The sequence below is a fragment of the Leucoraja erinacea genome, unplaced genomic scaffold (assembly GCF_028641065.1).
Source record: "Leucoraja erinacea ecotype New England unplaced genomic scaffold, Leri_hhj_1 Leri_84S, whole genome shotgun sequence".
NCBI lineage: Eukaryota > Metazoa > Chordata > Chondrichthyes > Rajiformes > Rajidae > Leucoraja > Leucoraja erinaceus.
Genome location: NW_026576784.1, coordinates 228166 through 248131, shown reverse-complemented (window position 1 = coordinate 248131; position 19966 = coordinate 228166). Strand labels below are relative to the sequence as shown.

Sequence of the window (19966 nt, the reverse complement as noted above, 5' to 3'; positions counted from 1 at the left end):
AGATGGGAAGATGTGGCTGGTGGTGGGATCCCGTTGGAAAGAATTAAAACCGGATTGCTGAGTTGTGAGATAGCCAATAGTCAATAGACAATAGACAATAGGTGCAGGAGGAGGCCATTCGGCCCTTCGAGCCAGCACCGCCATTCAATGTGATCATGGCTGATCATCCCCAATCAGTACCCCGTTCCTGCCTTCTCCCCATATCCCCTGAGTCCGCTATCTTTAAGAGCCCTATCTAGCTCTCTCTTGAAAGCATCCAGAGAACCGGCCTCCACCGCCCTCTGAGGCAGAGAATTCCACAGACTCACCACTCTCTGTGAGAAACAAGTGTTTCCTCGTCTCCGTTCTAAATGGCCGACCCCTTATTCTTAAAGATTTTGCCATCTTTCATGATTTTAAACTCCTCCCTCAAGTCTGTTCAAACCTCCCCTGTAACGGAGAATAAAGGTCCCGTAGACCCACAGAACAAAGGTCTCTCGCACCTGGAATCACGGTGGTGCAGCAACTGTACCCTAAATATGGACACGCAGAACTGCACACTGCTCCACTAGAGGTGTGGTGATGTTTCAGTGTCAGGACTATCTATAGAATCCAAGATTCTGTATATATCTTCAATGAACTATGCTCGATATGGTGCTCAGTGGTAGAGTTCTGCCACAGCGCCAGAGACCCGGGGTCTATCCTGATCAAAGGCATTGTCTGTACAAAGTTTGTAGATTCTTCTCATGAACGCGTGGGTTTCCAGTTTCTTCCCACAATCCAAAGACATTCAGGTTTGTAGGTCAATTAGCTTCTGTAAATTGTCCCTATTGTGTAGCGGGATCATTGGTCAGTGTGGACTCAGTCGGCCAAAGGACTTGTTTCCATGCTGTATCTCTAAACAAGACTGGATAGACTTGGTTTATACTCTCTAGAATTTAGGAGATTGAGAGGGGATCTTATAGAAACTTACAAAATTCTTAAGGGGTTGGACAGGCTAGATGCAGGAAGATTGTTCCCGATGTTAGGGAAGTCCAGGACAAGGGGTCACAGCTTAAGGATAAGGGGGAAATCCTTTAAAACCGAGATGAGAAGAACTTTTTTCACACAGAGAGTGGTGAATCTCTGGAACTCTCTGCCGCAGAGGGTGGTTGAGGCCAGTTCATTGGCTATATTTAAGAGGGAGTTAGATGTGGCCCTTGTGGCTAAGGGGATCAGGGGGTATGGAGAGAAGGCAGGTACGGGATACTGAGTTGGATGATCAGCCATGATCATATTGAATGGCGGTGCAGGCTCGAAGGGCCGAATGGCCTACTCCTGCACCTAATTTCTATGTTTCTATGTTTCTATGTTTAAACATATATACCTGGACCTCTTTAAATAGACACAAAATGTTGGAGTAACTCAGCGGGCCAGGCTGCATCTCTGGAGAGAAGGAATGGGTGACATTCCGGGTCGAGACCCTTCTCCTTCTCTCCAGAGATGTTGCATATCCCGCTGAGTTACTCCAGCATTTTGTGTCGATCATCGATTTAAACCAGCACCTGCAGTTCTTTCTTACACATTTTACCTGGAACCCTTTATTTCTATAACATGTTTAGAATGTTGCACTGAAGTTTATATCGTCTCTTCTCATTCTTCCTACCTTTGCCACTTATCTACACAGTCTGTCTCATCTACACGTTTATTACTGTCTATAAAATGTATTTTGGAAGTTCAAACATTCAGGATCAGTTCCTGTGGATTGGAGGGTAGCTAATGTTATCCCACTTTTTAAGAAAGGCGGGAGAGAGAAACAGGGAATTATAGACCAGTTAGCCTGACATCGGTGGTGGGGAAGATGCTGGAGTCAATTATAAAAGATGAAATAGCGGCACATTTGGATAGTAGTAACAGGATCGGTCCGAGTCAGCATGGATTTACGAAGGGGAAATCATGCTTGACTAATCTTCTGGAATTTTTTGAAGATATAACTAGGAAAATGGACAAGGGAGAGCCAGTGGATGTAGTGTTCCTGGACTTTCAGAAAGCATTTGGTAAGGTCCCACATAGGAGATTAGTGGGCAAAATTAGAGCACATGGTATTGGGGGTAGAGTGCTGACATAGATAGAGAAGTGGTTGGCAGACAGGAAACAAAGAGTAGGGATTAACGGGTCCCTTTCAGAATGGCAGGCAGTGACTAGTGGGGTACCCACAAGGCTCGGTGCTGGGACCGCAGCTATTTACAATATACATCAATGATTTAGATGAAGGGATTAAAAGTAACATTAGCAAATTTGCAGATGACACAAAGCTGGGTGGCAGTGTGAACTGTGAGGTGGATGCTATGAGAATGCAGAGTAACTTGGACAGGTTGGGTGAGTGGGCAGATGCATGGCAGATGCAGTTTAATGTGGATAAATGTGAGGGATGGGATACTGAGTTGGATGATCAGCCATGATCATATCGAATGGCGGTGCAGGCTCGAAGGGCCGAATAGCCTACTCCTGCACCTAGTTTCTATGTTTCTATGTTATCCACTTTGGTAGCAAAAACAGGAAGGCAGATTATTATCTAAATGGTGTCAAGTTGGGAAAAGGGGAAGTACAACGGGATCTGGGGGTCCTTGTTCATCAGCCTATGAAAGTAAGCATGCAGGTACAGCAGGCTAAAACTCTATCTTTAAGAAAGAACTGCTGGAACAATGGAAAGTAGACAAAAATGCTGGAGAAATTCAGCGGGTGAGGCAGCATCTATGGAGCGAAGGAATAGGCGACGTTTCGGGTCGAGTTGAGTATAGGAGGAAAGAGGTCCTTCTGCAGTTGTACAGGCCCCTAGTGAGACCGCACCTGGAGTATTGTGTGCAGTTTTGGTCCCCTAATTTGAGGAAGGACATTCTTGCTATTGAGGGAGTGCAGCGTAGGTTCACCAGGTTAATTCCCGGGATGGCGGGACTGTCATATGCTGAGAGAATGGAACGGCTGGGCTTGTACACTCTGGAGTTTAGAAGGATGAGAGGGTATCTCATTGAAACATATAAGATTGTTTAGGGCTTGGACACGCTAGAGGCAGGAAACATGTTCCCGATGTTGGGGGAGTCCAGAACCAGGGGCCACACAGTTTAAGAATAAGGGGTAAGCCATTTAGAACGGAGACGAGGAAACACTTTTTCTCCCAGAGAGTTGTGAGTCTGTGGATCCATGAAAGGTTTGGGCCCACGCCGTCGCAGTTCCTACCTCTACTTCCCTCAATCATTTCAAATGTATTATTGGAGATTTAACTTTGTGAAGTACAGTTTCTGGGGCACGTTCTTTATTCATGTTTAGCCTCTTCCAAAATCTTAGGCGTATTTGTCTTTCAGGAATGGCTTCACAGTAAATTGAAGGCCCAGGAGTATGTTGTGGAACTAGAACAGGTGCATAGATCCCACAACATGGTATCACAGGTAGATGGGGTGGTAAAGGAGGCTTTTTGTACAATGCTCTTCATCAGTCAGGGGTATAAAAGTTATGATTCTATGTTAGAGTTGTACAGACGCTGGTGAGGTCACATTGTGTTCAGTTTTGCTCACCCTGCTATAGGAAGGATGTTATTAAAATGGAAACATGCAGAGAAGATTTACCGAGACATTGCCAGGAGTTGAGGGCCTGAGCTACAGGGAGAGGTTGGGGTGGCTGGGACTTCCTTCCTTGCAATGCAGGGAGATGCAAGGATATCTTATAGAGGTGTATGTATAAAACCACAAGGGTAGCACATAGGGCGAATACAGAATCTTTTACCCAGGGTTGGGTATTTAGGAACTAGGAAACCTAGGTTTAAAGTGAGTGGGGCAATATTGAATAGGACTGGTGTAAGTGGGATTAGTGGAGATGGGGCATCTTGATTGGCATGGACAAGCTGGGCCAAAGGACCTGTTTCCCTGCTGTTCTCTAGTTCCTCATTTCTCTCTCCTGGGTGAAGGACTCTGTGCATTCACTCTATCAAGTACCCTCATGATTTAATACACTTCTATAAGATCACCCTATATCCCCCTGTTCTGAATAAAGTCCCAGCCAGCCCAACCTGTCCCTGGAACTCAACCCTACTTCATGAGAACATTTGCTGGTGATCTTTGATTGGCTTCATCTCTCCTCTGACAATTATTTTCCTCTTCACGGGTCTACACGATATTTTGAATTCCCCTTTCCCTTCTCTAATGTCCTGTGTTTGTCCTCGTTTGTCCTCCACTTCCCCGCAGTTGGGTTCTCATCAACATCATTTCCTTTATCAGTGTTATTGCTGTCAGCCTGAACAAGGGTCTCGACCAAAAACATCGCCCAGTCCTTCTCTCCAGAGATGCTGACTGTCCCGCTGAGCAAGGGTGTCTTAACAGCATTATGGGCCCCCGGGCAAAGCAGAGCACTGGGGCCCCGACCTACACAACCACTCACAGGAATAAAAATCTAAATGGTCGATAAAACTAAAGCCAGTTCAAACGTTGCTGCCCCATTGGGCTGCCAAACGCTGCGCCCCATTGGGCTGCCAAGCTGATTTATTAATGTTTCAGTCTTGAAAATGAATGTTCCTCAGCACAGCTGGTCACCATCATACAATGAATACAGAGTCCAATCTCAACATTGGGAAACACAAGTTGTACAAAATTATTTTGATCCTCTACTTCTGATCCGTCATAGAAACATAGAAACATAGAAAATAGGTGCAGGAGTAGAGGCCATTCGGCCCTTCGAGCCTGCACCATTCGCCATTCAATATGATCATGGCTGATCATCCAACTCAGTATCCCGTACCTGCCTTCTCTCCATACCCCCTGATCCCCTTAGCCACAAGGGCCACATCTAACTCCCTCTTAAATATAGCCAGCAACTGGCCTCGACTACCTTCTGCGGCAGAGAATTCCACAGATTCACCACTCTCTGTGTGAAAAATGTTTTTCTCATCTCGGTTTTAAAGGATTTCCCCCTTATCCTTAAACTGTGACCCCTTGTCCTGGACTTCCCCAACATCGGGAACAATCTTCCTGCATCTAGCCTGTCCAACCCCTTAAGAATTTTGTAAGTTTCTATAAGATCCTGTAAATTTCTATAAGATCCTGTAAGTTTCTATAAGATCCAGAAAGTTTCTATAAGATCCAACTCATATCTAGTAAGACACAATAGACAATAGACAATAGGTGCAGGAGTAGGCCATTCAGCCCTTCGAGCCAGCACCACCATTCAATGTGACCCTGCCTTCACTTTCGTTCCCGTTTTTTCACATCACTATAATCTGAATCTGGACACCTACTGGCTTTCAATTCCTATTCACTAAATTTGTGTCTAATTTCCTGAAGCCAGGTTTTCAGAGACTCGAGAAGATTCATGGCAACAACATTCTGTGACTGCAGAACGTTACCTGTTCTGTTCACTCTTTCCAGAATGTTGTTCCAGAGAATTGTGAGAAAGATCGTCTCCAGGTTGTCCATTTTCCCGCTCAACCCTTCTGCCTCTTGCCTTGTGTTCACTTCCTGTTCAGTGTCAGCTGCTACAGAATCCAGTGCATTTAATTTTCTCCAAACCTCCACAAACAGCATCAAAGGTAGACAGAAATGCTGGAGAAGGGGTCACAGCTTAAGGATAAGGGGGAAATCCTTTAAAAGCGAGATGAGAAGAACTTTTTTCATACAGAGAGTGGTGAATCTCTGGAACTCTCTGCCACAGAGGGTAGTTGAGGCCAGTTCATTGGCTATATTTAAGAGGGAGTTAGATGTGGCCCTTGTGGCTAAGGGGATCAGGGGGTATGGAGAGAAGGCAGGTACGGGATACTGAGTTGGATGATCAGCCATGATCATATTGAATGGCGTTGCAGGCTCGAAGGGCCGAATGGCCTCTACCCCTGCACCTAATTTCTATGTTTCTATGTTTCTAAAATGCTGGAGAAACTCAGCGGGTGAGGCAGCATCTATGGAGCGAGGGAAGAGGTCACGTTTCGGGTCAAACTTCTTTGTCTGATGAAGGATCTCGACCCGAAACGTCGCCTATTTCCTTCGCTCCATAGATGCTGCTTCACCCGCTGAGTTTCTCCAGCATTTTTGTCTACCTTCGATTTTCCAGCTTCTGCAGTTCCTTCTTCAACATGAACTGCATCAAAATGTGACGGCCATCTCGTGTCAGACAGATGCTTGGCCACAACATGGTCAACCTAAAGATGATGCCGGAACATTCCATCAATGTGTAGAAGCAGAGAAAAGGAATGCAGGCACTGAGCCAAGTTAAAGAATCTTACAGTCTGTAGACAACACATTAACACCCACCAAGTTCAGGCTGTGTCCAGCACAGGGGACATAGATGGTGAACTCATTCAGTTGTTCAATCCGTGCTTGTAATCCAGGATTTATTTATTGACAGCAAGTCACAACATACATGGGGCCCCTATGCTCATGAGGCCCCGGGCAACTGCCCAACGTGCCCATGCGTTAAGCCAGTCTTGTTGCTGAGTTACTCCAGCTTTGTGTCTCTTCCTTTGTTGCTGTTATAGAAACATAGAAACATAGAAAATAGGTGCAGCAGTAGAGGCCATTCGGCCCTTCGAGCCTGCACCGCCATTCAATATGATTATGGCTGATCATCCAACTCAGTATCCCGTACCTGCCTTCTCTCCACACCCCCTGATCCCCTTAGCCACAAGGGCCACATCTAACTCCCTCTTAAATATAGCCAATGAACTGGCCTCAACTACCCTCTGTGGCAGAGAGTTCCAGAGATTCACCACTCTCTGTGTGAAAAAAGTTCTTCTCATCTCGGTTTTAAAGGATTTCCCCTTTATCCTTAAGCTGTGACCCCTTGTCCTGGACTTCCCTAACATCGGGAACAATCTTCCTGCATCTAGCCTGTCCAACCCCTTAAGAATTTTGTAAGTTTCTATAAGATCCCCTCTCAATCTCCTAAATTCTAGAGAGTATAAACCAAGTCTATCCAGTCTTTCTTCATAAGACAGTCCTGACATCCCAGGAATCAGTCTGGTGAACCGTCTCTGCACTCCCTCTATGGCAATAATGTCCTTCCTCAGATTTGGAGACCAAAACTGTACGCAATACTCCAGGTGTGGTCTCACCAAGACCCTGTACAACTGCAGTAGAACCTCTCTGCTCCTATACTCAAATCCTTTTGCAATGAAAGCTAACATACCATTCGCTTTCTTTACTGCCTGCTGCACCTGCATGCCTACCTTCAATGACTGGTGTACCATGACACCCAGGTCTCGCTGTATCTCCCCCTTTCCCAATCGGCCACCATTAAGATAATAGTCTGCTTTCCTGTTATTTCCACCAAAATGGATAACCTCACATTTACCCACATTTATTCATTGTGATCACGGCTGTCAATCTCTGAGCAATGAGCTGCAACCAAGAGAATAATGATGAGAATAATAATGAGATTCAGCCAAGAGGATAAACCCTGACCATTGGCCACTGGAAAAGTTATGATCAGATGAAAGTTAAATTACACTGAGGGCAACAACTTGAACCCCTGTCTTGGGGAAACACACAGCTATTTCATTGGGAAACATAATCCAGGCTTGGACTATTGTCCTGACAAACTGGACAACTACTGTAGGGTGTAGGTTGACACAAAGAGAGTAGGTGGTGGCCGGACTGGGCTAGACAGAAGACAAGTAGACCTTGATTAAAGGCAAGTCAAGTTGATCAGCAAATTAATACAAATGGTAAAGAAATGTTGCAACTAAATGCACAAAACATTTCATAAAAAGAAAAACAGACGACACAAAGAAGAACATAAGGAATGGAAAGAGACAATAGACAATAGGTGCAGGAGTAGAGGCCATTCGGCCCTTCGAGCCAGCACCGCCATTCAATATGATCATGGCTGATCATCCACAATCAGTATCCCGTTCCTGCCTTCTCCCCATATCTCCTGACTCCACTATCTTAAAGAGCCCTATCTAGCTCTCTCTTGAAAATATCCAGAGAACTGGCCTCCACCGCCCTCTGAGGCAGAGAATTCCACAGACTCACAACTCGATGGACACATTGGAGAGAGGCCGGGCAACATGGAACACAGAACAGCACAGAAACGGGTCCTTTTGTCCATAATGTAGTTTGGTTTAGTTTAGAGATACAGCGCGGAAACAGGCCCTTCGGCCCACCGAGTCCGTGCCGACCAGCGATCCACGCACACTAACACTATCCTACACACACACTGGGGACAAGTTACATTTACACCGAAGCCAATTAACCCTCAAACCAGTACGTCTTTGGAGTGTGGGAGGAAACCGGAGATCTCGGAGAAAACCCACGCAGGTCACGGGGAGAACGTGCAAACTCCGTACAGACAGCGCCCGTAGTCAGGATCGAACCCGGGTCTACGGCACTGTAATACAGTAGCTCTACCTTGATGCCACTGTGCCGCCCACCACCTGTAGCTAAAATGTTTGCACTGAGCATGGTGACAAATTAAACTGATCTCATCATTGAAGGAGGATTAGAGAATAAAATATAGAAGCTGAAACTGAACTTCAGAAGTCAATTGGAACGGTCTGCTCAGGTTTACTGTCAGTACTACAGTTTGAGATTCTCATCCTGATCTGCGTGCATCTTTGGGATGAGGAGAGACTGAATAATATTGATCTGTATTTGCGGGAGTTGAGAGATGATCTTACTGAGGCAGAGAGCAGCTAGAGGAGTTATGGTGAGTAGCTGTTTCCTTGAGATGAGGCATGTTGGTCAGCATGGGCAAGGTGGGCCGAAGGGCCATACACCACGCTGTGTGACTCTTTGATTCAATAACCCTATGATTCAAACGGAAGGTCTGGAAATTGGATCAGTTTCTAGTAAGCATTGGTGGACACAAAATGCTGGAGGAAATATAGAAACATAGAAACATAGAAATTAGGTGCAGGAGTAGAGGCCATTCGGCCCTTCGAGCCTGCACCGCCATTCAATATGATCATGGCTGATCATCCACAATCAGTATCCCGTACCTGCCTTCTCTCCATACCCTCTGATCCCCTTAGCCACAATGGCCACATCTAACTCCCTCTTAAATATAGCCAATGAACTGGTCTCAACTACCCTCTGTGGCAGAGAGTTCCAGAGATTCACCACTCTCTGTGTGAAAAAAGTTCTTCTCATCTCGGTTTTAAAGGATTTCCCCCTTATCCTTAAGCTGTGACCCCTTGTCCTGGACTTCCCCAACATCGGGAACAATCTTCCCGCATCTAGCCTGTCCAACCCCTTAAGAATTTTGTAAGTTTCTATAAGATCCCCCCTCAGTCTCCTAAATTCTAGAGAGTATAAACCGAGTCTATCCAGTCTTTCTTCATAAGACAGTCCTGACATCCCAGGAATCAGTCTGGTGAACCTTCTCTGCACTCCCTCTATGGCAAGAAGGAACTCAGTGGGACAGGCAGCATCTCTGAAGAGAAGGAATGGGTGACGTTTCGGGTCAGACCTGATCTGGTGAGTTAGGATTGAGGTAAGAGGTTTCTGTGACATAGGGTGATAAATCTTCGTCGGAGAAGGATGCAAATGCTGCTTATTGATAAAGCATCAAGTCTGAAAACAAGTTTTGGACAACAGGGAAATGGGAAAACATGGGAATAGCCGGGAGGTGGGGCTGAGGTTGGGAAGTAGCTACGATCTGTCAGGATTACAGAGTAGTTCTGGGACCAGAGACCTCCTCACAGTTTTGTTTTTTACATTCTTACGCCAACACCCATCAAACAATCCACTGTTCTAAATGTTTAAGGAGGAACTGCAGATGCTGGAAAATCGAAAATAGACAAAAATGCCGGAGAAACTCAGCGGGTGAGGCAGCATTTATGGAGCAAAGAAAATAGGCGACGTTTCGGGTCGAGACCCTTTTTCATACTGATGTGAGGGTGGGTCTGAAGAAGGGTCTCGACCCGAAACATCACCTATTCCTTCGCTCCATAGATGCTGCCTCACCCGCTGAGTTTCTCCAGCATTTTTGTCTACCACTGTTTTAATTGTTACCTACAGCATGTCCACAACTGCTGGAGTAACTCAGCGGGTCAGGCAGCATCTGTGGAGAACATGGATAGGTGACGTTTCACAGAGTGCTGGAGTAACTCAGCGGGTCAGGCAGCATCTGTGGAGAACATGGATAGGTGACGTTTCACAGAGTGCTGGAGTAACTCAGCGGGTGGGTCAGGCAGCATCTGTGGAGAGAAGGAATGGGTGACGTTTCAGGTCGAGACCCTTCTTCAGGCTGCATTTTGTGTCTACATTTGATTTAAACCTGCACCTGCAGTTCTTTCTTCCACATTCACCTCCATTTGTCCAGCCTCTGGCAACTCTGTCTGCAACCGTTCCCTCTGCAATTCCCCCAGAAGCTTCTCTGCCACCTTTATCCTGTATAAAACCATGCTGAGTTTGTATTTTGTGTACCCATTCTCGTTGCATTGATTGCAGTACGAATATTCACTGCCAATCCCTAATGTGCAGATTTTACATTCATGTTTGTTATATAAGTAAACTATCAATTACATGGTGAAAATAAAAAGGCCCTGATTTACTCCTGTATTAAAGACTTTGATCTCTTTCTGCTCCTTCTTCAGTGGCAGGCAATATCCCTGACAGTGATTGAGAGAGTACAGATTGCAGCTGCAATCCTTGGATCCTTGTTCCTGATGGCAAGCATCTCTTGGTTGGTGTGGTCAACAATCAGTCCTTCAGCAAAGTGGCAGAGACAGGACCTTCTCTTCCAGATCTGTTATGGAATGTATGGATTCATGGACATTGTCTGCATCGGTAGGTCCTCTTCAATCAATCTCTTATACATACTCAATACATGTGGGCTTTGACGGTGTGAATGCAGGCATGAATGTGCCTCTGGATGGGGGTGGGGGGGGGGTCACAATATGGATGCAGCCATCGGAAACTAAGGTGAGGACTTTTGGTACATTGGCCTTCATCAGTTAGAGTATTGAGTATAGATGTTGGGAGGTCATGTTGCAGTTGTATAAGACGTTGGTGAGACCGCATTTAGAATATTGTGTTCAGTTCTGGGCACCGTGTTATAGAAAGATATTGTCTATATTGTTAGGCTGGAAAGGGTTCAGAGAAGATTTACGAGGATGTTGCCAGGACTAGAGGGTGTGAGCTACAGGGAGAGGTTGAGTAGGCTGGGTCTCTATTCCATGGAGCGCAGGAGGATGAGGGGAGATCTTATAGAGGTGTATAAAATCATGAGAGGAATAGATCGGGTAGATGCACAGAGTCTCTTGCCCAGAGTAGGGGAATCGAGGACCAGAGGACACAGGTTTAAGGTGATGGGGAAAAGATTTAATAGGAATCTGAGGGGTAACTTTTTCACACAGAGGGTGGTGGGTGTATGGAACGAGCTGCCGGAGGAGGTAGTTGAGGCTGGGACTATTGCATTGTTTAAGAAACAGTTAGACAGGTACATGGATAGGACAGGTTTGGAGGGATATGGACCAAGCGCAGGCAGGTGGGACTAGTGTAGTTGGGGCATGTTGGCCGGTGTGGGCAAGATGGGCTGAAGGGCCTGTTTCCACACTGTATCACTCTGTGACTAGGAGATGTGTGAGGCAATGTTTTTAACAGAGGGTGGTGGATGCCTGGAGCACATTACCGTGTGCTGAAGAGGCTTTTGTACGGGCACATGGATATGTGGGAAATGGAGGGATACGGATCATGCCGGCAGAAGAGATTCATTTACATTGGCATCATGTACGGCACGGACATCGCGGGCCGAAGGGCCTGTTCCTGCGCTGGACTGTTCTGTGTCCTATGATAGCGGGGAGACAGTCTTAAGATGCAGAATGATACTGATGTAGAAACAAGCAACTGCAGATACACAAAAGAACACAGAGTGCTGGAGTAACTCAGCGGGTCAGGCAGCACCTGTGGAGAACATGGATAGGTGATGTTTCAAGTTGCGAAGAAAGGCTCTGAAGAGGGTCACACAAACCTGTCGATATGTTTTTTAAACATTACAACAGTCCGTGTCTCAACTACTTCCTCAGGCAGCTCGTTCCATTCACCCTCCACACTTTGTGTGAAAAATCTATCTCTCAGGTTCCTATTAAATCTTTCCCCCCCTCACCTTAACCCTATGTCTGCTGATTCTTAATTGCCAAACGTGACTGGGCCAAACGTGACTGGGCCAAACGTGACTGGGCCAAACGTGACTGGGCCAAACGTGACTGGGCCAAACGTGGTGACTGGGCCAAACGTGACTGGGCCAAACGTGACTGGGCCGCTGGGCCAAACGTGGCTGGGCCAAACGTGACTGGGCCAAACGTGACTGGGCCAAAAACGTGACTGGGCCAAACGTGACTGGGCCAAACGTGACTGGGCCAAACGTGACTGGGCCAAACGTGACTGGGCCAAACGTGGCTGGGCCACTGGGCCAAACGTGACTGGGCCACTGGGCCAAACGTGACTGGGCCAAACGTGACTGGGCCAAACGTGACTGGGCCAAACGTGGCTGGGCCACTGGGCCAAACGTGGCTGGGCCACTGGGCCAAACGTGACTGGGCCAAACGTGACTGGGCCAAACGTGGCTGGGCCACTGGGCCAAACGTGACTGGGCCAAACGTGACTGGGCCAAACGTGGCTGGGCCACTGGGCCAAACGTGACTGGGCCAAACGTGCTCTGGGCCAAACGTGGCTGGGCCACTGGGCCAAACGTGACTGGGCCAAACGTGACTGGGCCAAACGTGACTGGGCCAAACGTGGCTGGGCCAAACGTGACTGGGCCAAACGTGACTGGGCCAAACGTGGCTTTGGACCAAACGTGACTGGGCCAAACGTGACTGGGCCAACGTGACTGGGCCAAACGTGACTGGGCCAAACGTGGCTGGGCCACTGGGCCAAACGTGACTGGGCCAAACGTGACTGGGCCAAACGTGACTGGGCCAAACGTGACTGGGCCAAACGTGGCTGGGCCACTGGGCCAAACGTGGCTGGGCCAAACGTGACTGGGCCAAACGTGGCTGGGCCAAACGTGACTGGGCCAAACGTGACTGGGCCAAACGTGGCTGGGCCAAACGTGACTGGGCCAAACGTGACTGGGCCACTGGGCCAAACGTGACTGGGCCAAACGTGACCCAAACGTGACTGGGCCAAACGTGACTGGGCCAAACGTGGCTGGGCCAAACGTGACTGGGCCAAACGTGACTGGGCCAAACGTGACTGGTCCAAACGTCAATAAGCCGATGGGCCGTACGTGGGTGGGCCAAACGTGACTGGGCCAAACGTGACTGGGCCAAACGTGACTGGGCCAAACGTGACTGGGCCAAACGTGACTGGGCCAAACGTGGCTGGGCCACTGGGCCAAACGTGACTGGGCCAAACGTGACTGGGCCACTGGGCCAAACGTGACTGGGCCAAACGTGGCTGGGCCACTGGGCCAAACGTGACTGGGCCACTGGGCCAAACGTGACTGGGCCAAACGTGGCTGGGCCACTGGGCCAAACGTGACTGGGCCACTGGGCCAAACGTGACTGGGCCAAACGTGGCTGGGCCAAACGTGACGTAATACTGGTGAGAATTGAACCTGTGCCAATATTAATCTACACTAGAAATGAAATTGATTCTAATGCTACACTGGCGAGAATAGAGGTGACTCCAGCACCAAAGTGGATGATACATTGTTTTAGACCACAGCTTGGGTCAGATGATCTGTGATGCTACCTCTGCTGAAATACAGTATTACCATTGTCATTCATCAGAACAGGACCACACTAACATTGGTTATGCAAGAACAAACATTCATTTGAAATAATCCTATCCATTGTCAACACCTTAGCACCAGGACTAATGTGGGCAGTTAGTGCATCTGCTGCTAATTCTGGCTGGAATTGAGCTAGATACATGGACCAAATGTTAGGCAATGGGGTTAATGCAGAAGGGTGCCCACTGGATAGCATGGACAAGTTGGGCCGAATGGCCTGTTTAGATGCAGCACAATTCTATGCTGGTTGACTTGCTGAGCATTTCCAGCACTTTTTGTTTAAGTTTTAGTTTTTAGTTTAGAGACACAGCGCGGAAACAGGCCCTTCGGCCCCACCGAGTCCGTGCCGACCAGCGATCCCCGCACACTAACACTATCCTACACACACACTGGGGACAATTTACATTGACACCAAAGCCAATTAACCTACAAACCTGCACGTCTTTGGAGTGTGGGAGGAAACCGGAGCGCCCGGAGAAAACCCACGCAGGTCACGGGGAGAACGTGCAAACTCCGTACAGACAGCGCCCGTAGTCGGGATGGAACCCGGGTCTGTGGTGCTGCAAGCGCTGTCAGGCGGCAGCTCTACCTCTGAGCCACCGTCTGTATTTACAATGTGGCCAGCGATGAGCTTACACTCAGTGGCGGGCTGGGCCTAAAAATATTGGTTGCCAGGAGACAAAGGGAGCCCACCCACCACTACAAGGGTCCACTACACATTGGGCAAGCTGACACCCTGGTCAGTCCACCACTGCTTACACTAGATACAATACACCTGTTCTTCAGTGTTCACATTCATCAAGCAGGTAGATAAAATGGTGAAGGAGGCTTACAGGATACTTGGCTTCATGAGCCGGGACACCGGAGCTAAGAGTAGAGAGACCTTGCTGAAACATTACAAACCTTGGTTGGGTCAAAGCTAGAATATTGCAGGCAGTTCTGGCACACTCCAGGAATGATATGATGGTACAGAGGAGAGTGTGGGTTGGTTGGAATGTTTCAGGTAGGAGTAGTCACTGGCTGCCAGTCCCACTGAGTTACTCCAGCATTTAGTGTCTACCTTTGATGTAAACCAGCATCTGCACTTCTTCCCAACACCAGAGGAGTTACTGGGCTTGTTTTCCCTGAAGTAGGGGAAAAGAGGACATGACTTGAGAATCAAGGGACTGAAGTTTAGGGGTAACATGAGGGGGAACTTCTTTACTCAGAGAGTGGTAGCTGTGTGGAATGAGCTCCCAGTGAAGGTGGTGGAGGCAGGTTCGTTTTTATCATTTAAAAATAAATTGGATAGTTATATGGATGAGAAGGGAATGGAGGGTTATGGTCTGAGCGCAGGTATATGGGACCAGGGGAGAATATGTGTTCGGCACGGACTGGAAGGGTCGAGATGGCCTGTTTCCGTGCTGTAATTGTTATATGGTTATATGGTGAAGTAGATGAATGAGATGAGGAAAATCGTCTTCACCCAGAGAGTTGTTAATCTGTGGAATTCTCTGCCACAGAGGGCAATAGACAATAGACAATAGGTGCAGGAGTAGAGGCCATTCGGCCCTTCGAGCCAGCACCGCCATTCAATTTGATCATGGCTGATCATCCCCAATCAGTGCCCCGTTCCTGCCTTCTCCCCATATCCACTGACTCCACTATCTTTAAGAGCCCTATCTAGCTCTCTCTTGAAAGTATCCAGAGAACCGGCCTCCACCACCCTCTGAGGCAGAGAATTCCACAGACTCACAACTCTCTGTGAGAAAAAGTGTTTCCTCATCTCCGTTCTAAATGGCTTACCCCTTATTCTTAAACTGTGGCCCCTGGTTCTGGACTCCCCCAACATCGGGAACATGTTTCCTGCCTCTAGCGTGTCCAAACCCTTAATAATCTTATATGTTTCAATAAGATGCCCTCTCATCCTTCTAAACTCCAGAGTGTACAAGCCCAGCCGCTCCATTCTCTCAGCATATGACAGTCCCTCCATCCCGGGAATTAACCTTGTAAACCTACGCTGCACTCCCTCAATAGCAAGGATGTCCTTTCCTCAAATTAGGAGACCAAAACTGCACACAATACTCCAGGTGTGGTCTCACCAGGGTCCTGTACAACTGCAGAAGGACCTCTTTGCTCCTATAATCGACTCCTCTTGTTATAAAGGCCAATATTCCATTTGTGGTGGAGGCCTATTCACTGGATGTTTTCAAGAGTGAGTTAGATTTAACTCTTAGGGCTAAAGGAATTATAGGAAATGGGGAAAAAGCAGGAACGGGGTACTGATTTTAGATGATCAGCCATGATCATGTTGAATGGTGGTGCTGGCTCGAAGGGCCAAATGGCCTACTCCTGCACCTATTTTTCTGTGTTTCTATGAATGTGATGTATACAAAATTGATTGGATGGATAATAAGGTATTTTCCCTGTGGCACGGTGTCAAAGACTATATTACCAGAGGGATCTAGAAGTGCAGGTGGTTCCTGAAAGTTGCGTCACAGGTAGATAAGGTGGTCAACAAGGCTTGCAGCACATTGGCCTTCATCAAGTCAGAGTATTGAGTCCAGAAGTGGGGAGGCCAGGTTACAGTTTTTACAATTGTGTTCAGTTCTGGGCACCGTGTTATAGGAAAGATGTCGTCAAGCTGGAAAGGGTTCAGAGATGATTTACGAGGATGTTGCCAGGACTAGAGGGTGTGAGCTACAGGGAGAGGTTGAGTAGGCTGGGTCTCTATTCCATGGAGCGCAGGAGGATGAGGGGAGATCTTATAGAGGTGTATAAAATCATGAGAGGAATAGATCGGGTAGACGCACAGAGTCTCTTGCCCAGAGTAGGGGAATCGAGGACCAGAGGACACAGGTTCAAGATGAAGGGGGGGGGAGGAAAGAAGGTGCCTGAGGGGTTACATATTTGCACAGGGCGGTGGGTGTATGGAATGAGCTGCCGGAGGAGGTTGTTGAGGCTGGGACTATTACATTTTAGAGACACTTGGACAGGTTCATGGATAGGACAGGTTTAGAGGGATATGAGGCATACACAGTCAGGTGGGACTTGTGTAGACGGGGCATGTTGGTCGGTGTGGGCAAGTTGGACCTAATTTGACCACACAGCTTCCACACTGTGACTAGAGGTGACAGGTTCAAGGAGAGCAACAAGGGAGTTTCCAGGAGATATTTAATACAGAGAGAGGTTGACGTCTGGAGAGCACAGTGTGTGTGATGGAGGTTAAGGCTGTCACAGACATCTAGAAGAGTGGACAAGGAACGGGAGTGGCAGGTGAAGAGCAGTAACAGGGATTATCATGGATGTGTTAGCCGTGTCTGAAATGCAACAGATAAATGTGCAATTGCTCAGTGGGCCCATTACCCCATCGAGGAGGGAGACACAGAGCTGGCCATATGGTTTCCAACCCATCAGCCACCCTCACCATCAACCTCCCTCCACCCCAGCAATTACAACGGGCCCCATTGACAAAATACACCAAGGTTATTCACTCTTACTGTCAACAGCCTGCAACCAAGGTCTAGATAGAAACATAGACACTAGGTGCAGGAGTAGAGGCCATTCGGCCCTTCCAGCCTGCACCGCCATTCAATATGATCATGGCTGATCATCCAACTCAGTATCCCGTACCTGCCTTCTCTCCATACCCCCTGATCCCCTTAGCCACAAGGGCCACATCTAACTCCCTCTTAAATATAGCCAATGAACTGGCCTCGACTACCCTCTGTGGCAGAGAGTTCCAGAGATTCACCACTCTCTGTGTGAAAAAAGTTCTTCTCATCTCGGTTTTAAAGGATTTCCCTCTTATCCTTAAACTGTGACCCCTTGTCCTGGACTTCCCCAACATCGGGATCAATCTTCCTGCATCTAGCCTGTCCAACCCCTTAAGAATTTTGTAAGTTTCTATAAGATCCCCCCTCAATCTTCTAAATTCTAGCGAGTACAAGCCGAGTCTATCCAGTCTTTCTTCATAAGAAAGTCCTGACATCCCAGGAATCAGTCTGGTGAACCTTCTCTGTACTCCCTCCATGGCAATAATGTCCTCCCTCAGATTTGGAGACCAAAACTGTACGCAATACTCCAGGTGTGGTCTCACCAAGACCCTGTACAACTGCAGTAGAACCTCCCTGCTCCTATACTCAGTAACAACGGACAACAACGGTACAGAAACATTGCCCGCTCCAAATCACACGTCACGGGCAGCTGGAGACAGCATGGTGGGTGGGAGCTCCTTCACCGACCAGCCACAACCACCTTCTCAGATACACAAAAATGCTGGAGAAACTCAGCGGGTGCTGCAGCATCTGTGGAGCGAAGGAAATAGGCAACGTTTCGGGTCGAAACCCCCAGTCTGAAGAAGGGTTTTGGCCCTAAACGTTGCCTATTTCCTTCGCTCCATAGATGCTGCTGCACCCGCTGAGTTTCTCCAGCATTTTTGTCTACCTTCGATTTTCCAGCATCTGCAGTTCCTTCTTAAACACCACCACCTTCTCAATGGTAGTTAGATATGATGATGAAATGCAGATATCCAGATACTGAAAATGAATAAAACTGTACTGGCTGTTTGGCTCCAGGAGGGACATTGGCTGGAACGAGTTTGCACCTGAACCAGAGAATCACAAAATAGTCAGAATACAAAATGAGTTGAAGCAAATGCACTCCCTTCCCGCCAACCTCTGCCACAACTCGCATTTAGATCATTATGCATCTTCCTTAGCCCCTCCACTACTACCCCTGCTAGAACCAAAACCCAAAGATGGACAAACACTTCTATCTGCACTGACTAGAGCAGCAGCAATGGCTTCAATATCTTGGCTTCCACTATTAATACTGACGAGGATTGTCACAGAAAATACCGGCAACACTCTGCACACATTTGCAGAAAACATCTCAGGTTGAAGATGCTTCTTCAAATATGAAGTCTATGTCAAGTTTCCAGCATCAGGAAGAGTTGAGCTTACATAGCTGGGCTAATATTGGCTGGAGGTGAATGGGCTGCGTGCCATACTGCTTCACACTGACGTGACTCCAGTATATTTAGGAGCTGGGATTGAGCTGTCTACAATAATCACACAGGTTCTGAGTGTTTTTTCTGCTGCTTTTTTCAGGACTGATCATTCACGAAGGGCCATCGGTTTACCGTATATTTAAGCGCTGGCAAGCTGTCAACCAGCAGTGGAAGGTTCTGAACTATGAGAAATCAAAGGACATTGATGATCAGAAGGACAATCGGAATCGCAACACAGGCTCACACACTTCCAGGACACACAGCAGTGGGCAAGGCAACCGGCCAGTGTTATCTGTGTCCAATCATTACTGCGCTTATACCATCCTGCACATTCTTAGCCAACTACGGCCAAATGACCAGAGGCAGCAGACAGGTACGGGCAGAGAACTGGTGATGAGGGTGACCACAGTCTGATGCATGATGAGTCATGTTAAACTTGGAATTATTCCAGGAGAGTGGACAAAGTGGCCAAGACTGTGATGTGGGCAGTGGAGAACTCTACAAGGTGCTTCCTGTGCACTGAGACACACTGGCCATGAACCAGTCCGATGGAAATTATTCTCACCAAACAATCCGAACTCCTGTGAAATGACATAAAATGACCACCACAGTTAAGCAGTTCTCTGAACGCTACCGTTTTTTAAACTTTCCATCAGTGATTCACCGGGAGATCTACATACTGTAATATTGAAATGAGATCAGTATCCATTAAAACATTTGAATAATATCACACAACATCCAGAGAGAAACAGAGCTGATGTTTCTGGTACGGGAACATTCCAATAATTCACAAATCCTGATAGTTTGGCATCGGACTCACCAGATGGGTTCTTGCACTGCCCTGAAACTGAGTGGATTCAGGGGGAGATTCACTGTAACACTCTGTAACACCTGGAAGAATGAACAGATAGTGTAGGGGGCATTTGTAGTAGTAATCTCAAATGGGAAAGCAGCCAAGTCTGGCACTCTGCACTTGGCTATTGCAGCTTCACTGAAGGGAAACATTCATTCTGTCTCTCTCTGGTCACTGCCCAAGTTGTGGAGCATTGCCACAGATGTCCGGCACCCTCACGACTTTGTTTTGTCGGCTATGTTTGCTTTACCTCTCTCCACATAAGGGTTGACCACATCAGCCAGCAGAGCGCAGACGTATAGACAAGTCACCAACTCCAGAAGACTGCTCATGCCACCAGCATGATATCATCCTGATTCCCCGACCAAACTTACTGGACGCAAGACCATGGAACAAAAGGAGACAAAGGGTGGCTGATCACATCACGGAGAGGGGGAATGTAAAGC

The 19966-nt window shown here is 47.6% G+C and overlaps 1 protein-coding gene across 1 annotated transcript in view; it reads left to right on the top strand.

Annotated features, from left to right (window-relative positions):
* LOC129694901 (E3 ubiquitin-protein ligase MARCHF4-like) overlaps nucleotides 1-19966 on the top strand; it is a 30493-nt gene extending 10527 nt beyond the window's left edge. Inside the window, exons 3-4 of the mRNA XM_055631656.1 lie at nucleotides 10535-10727; nucleotides 18768-19966. Coding sequence (XP_055487631.1) covers nucleotides 10535-10727; nucleotides 18768-19081 — 507 coding nt within the window. The 3' untranslated portion in view covers nucleotides 19082-19966. The remainder of the gene's footprint in view (nucleotides 1-10534; nucleotides 10728-18767) is intronic.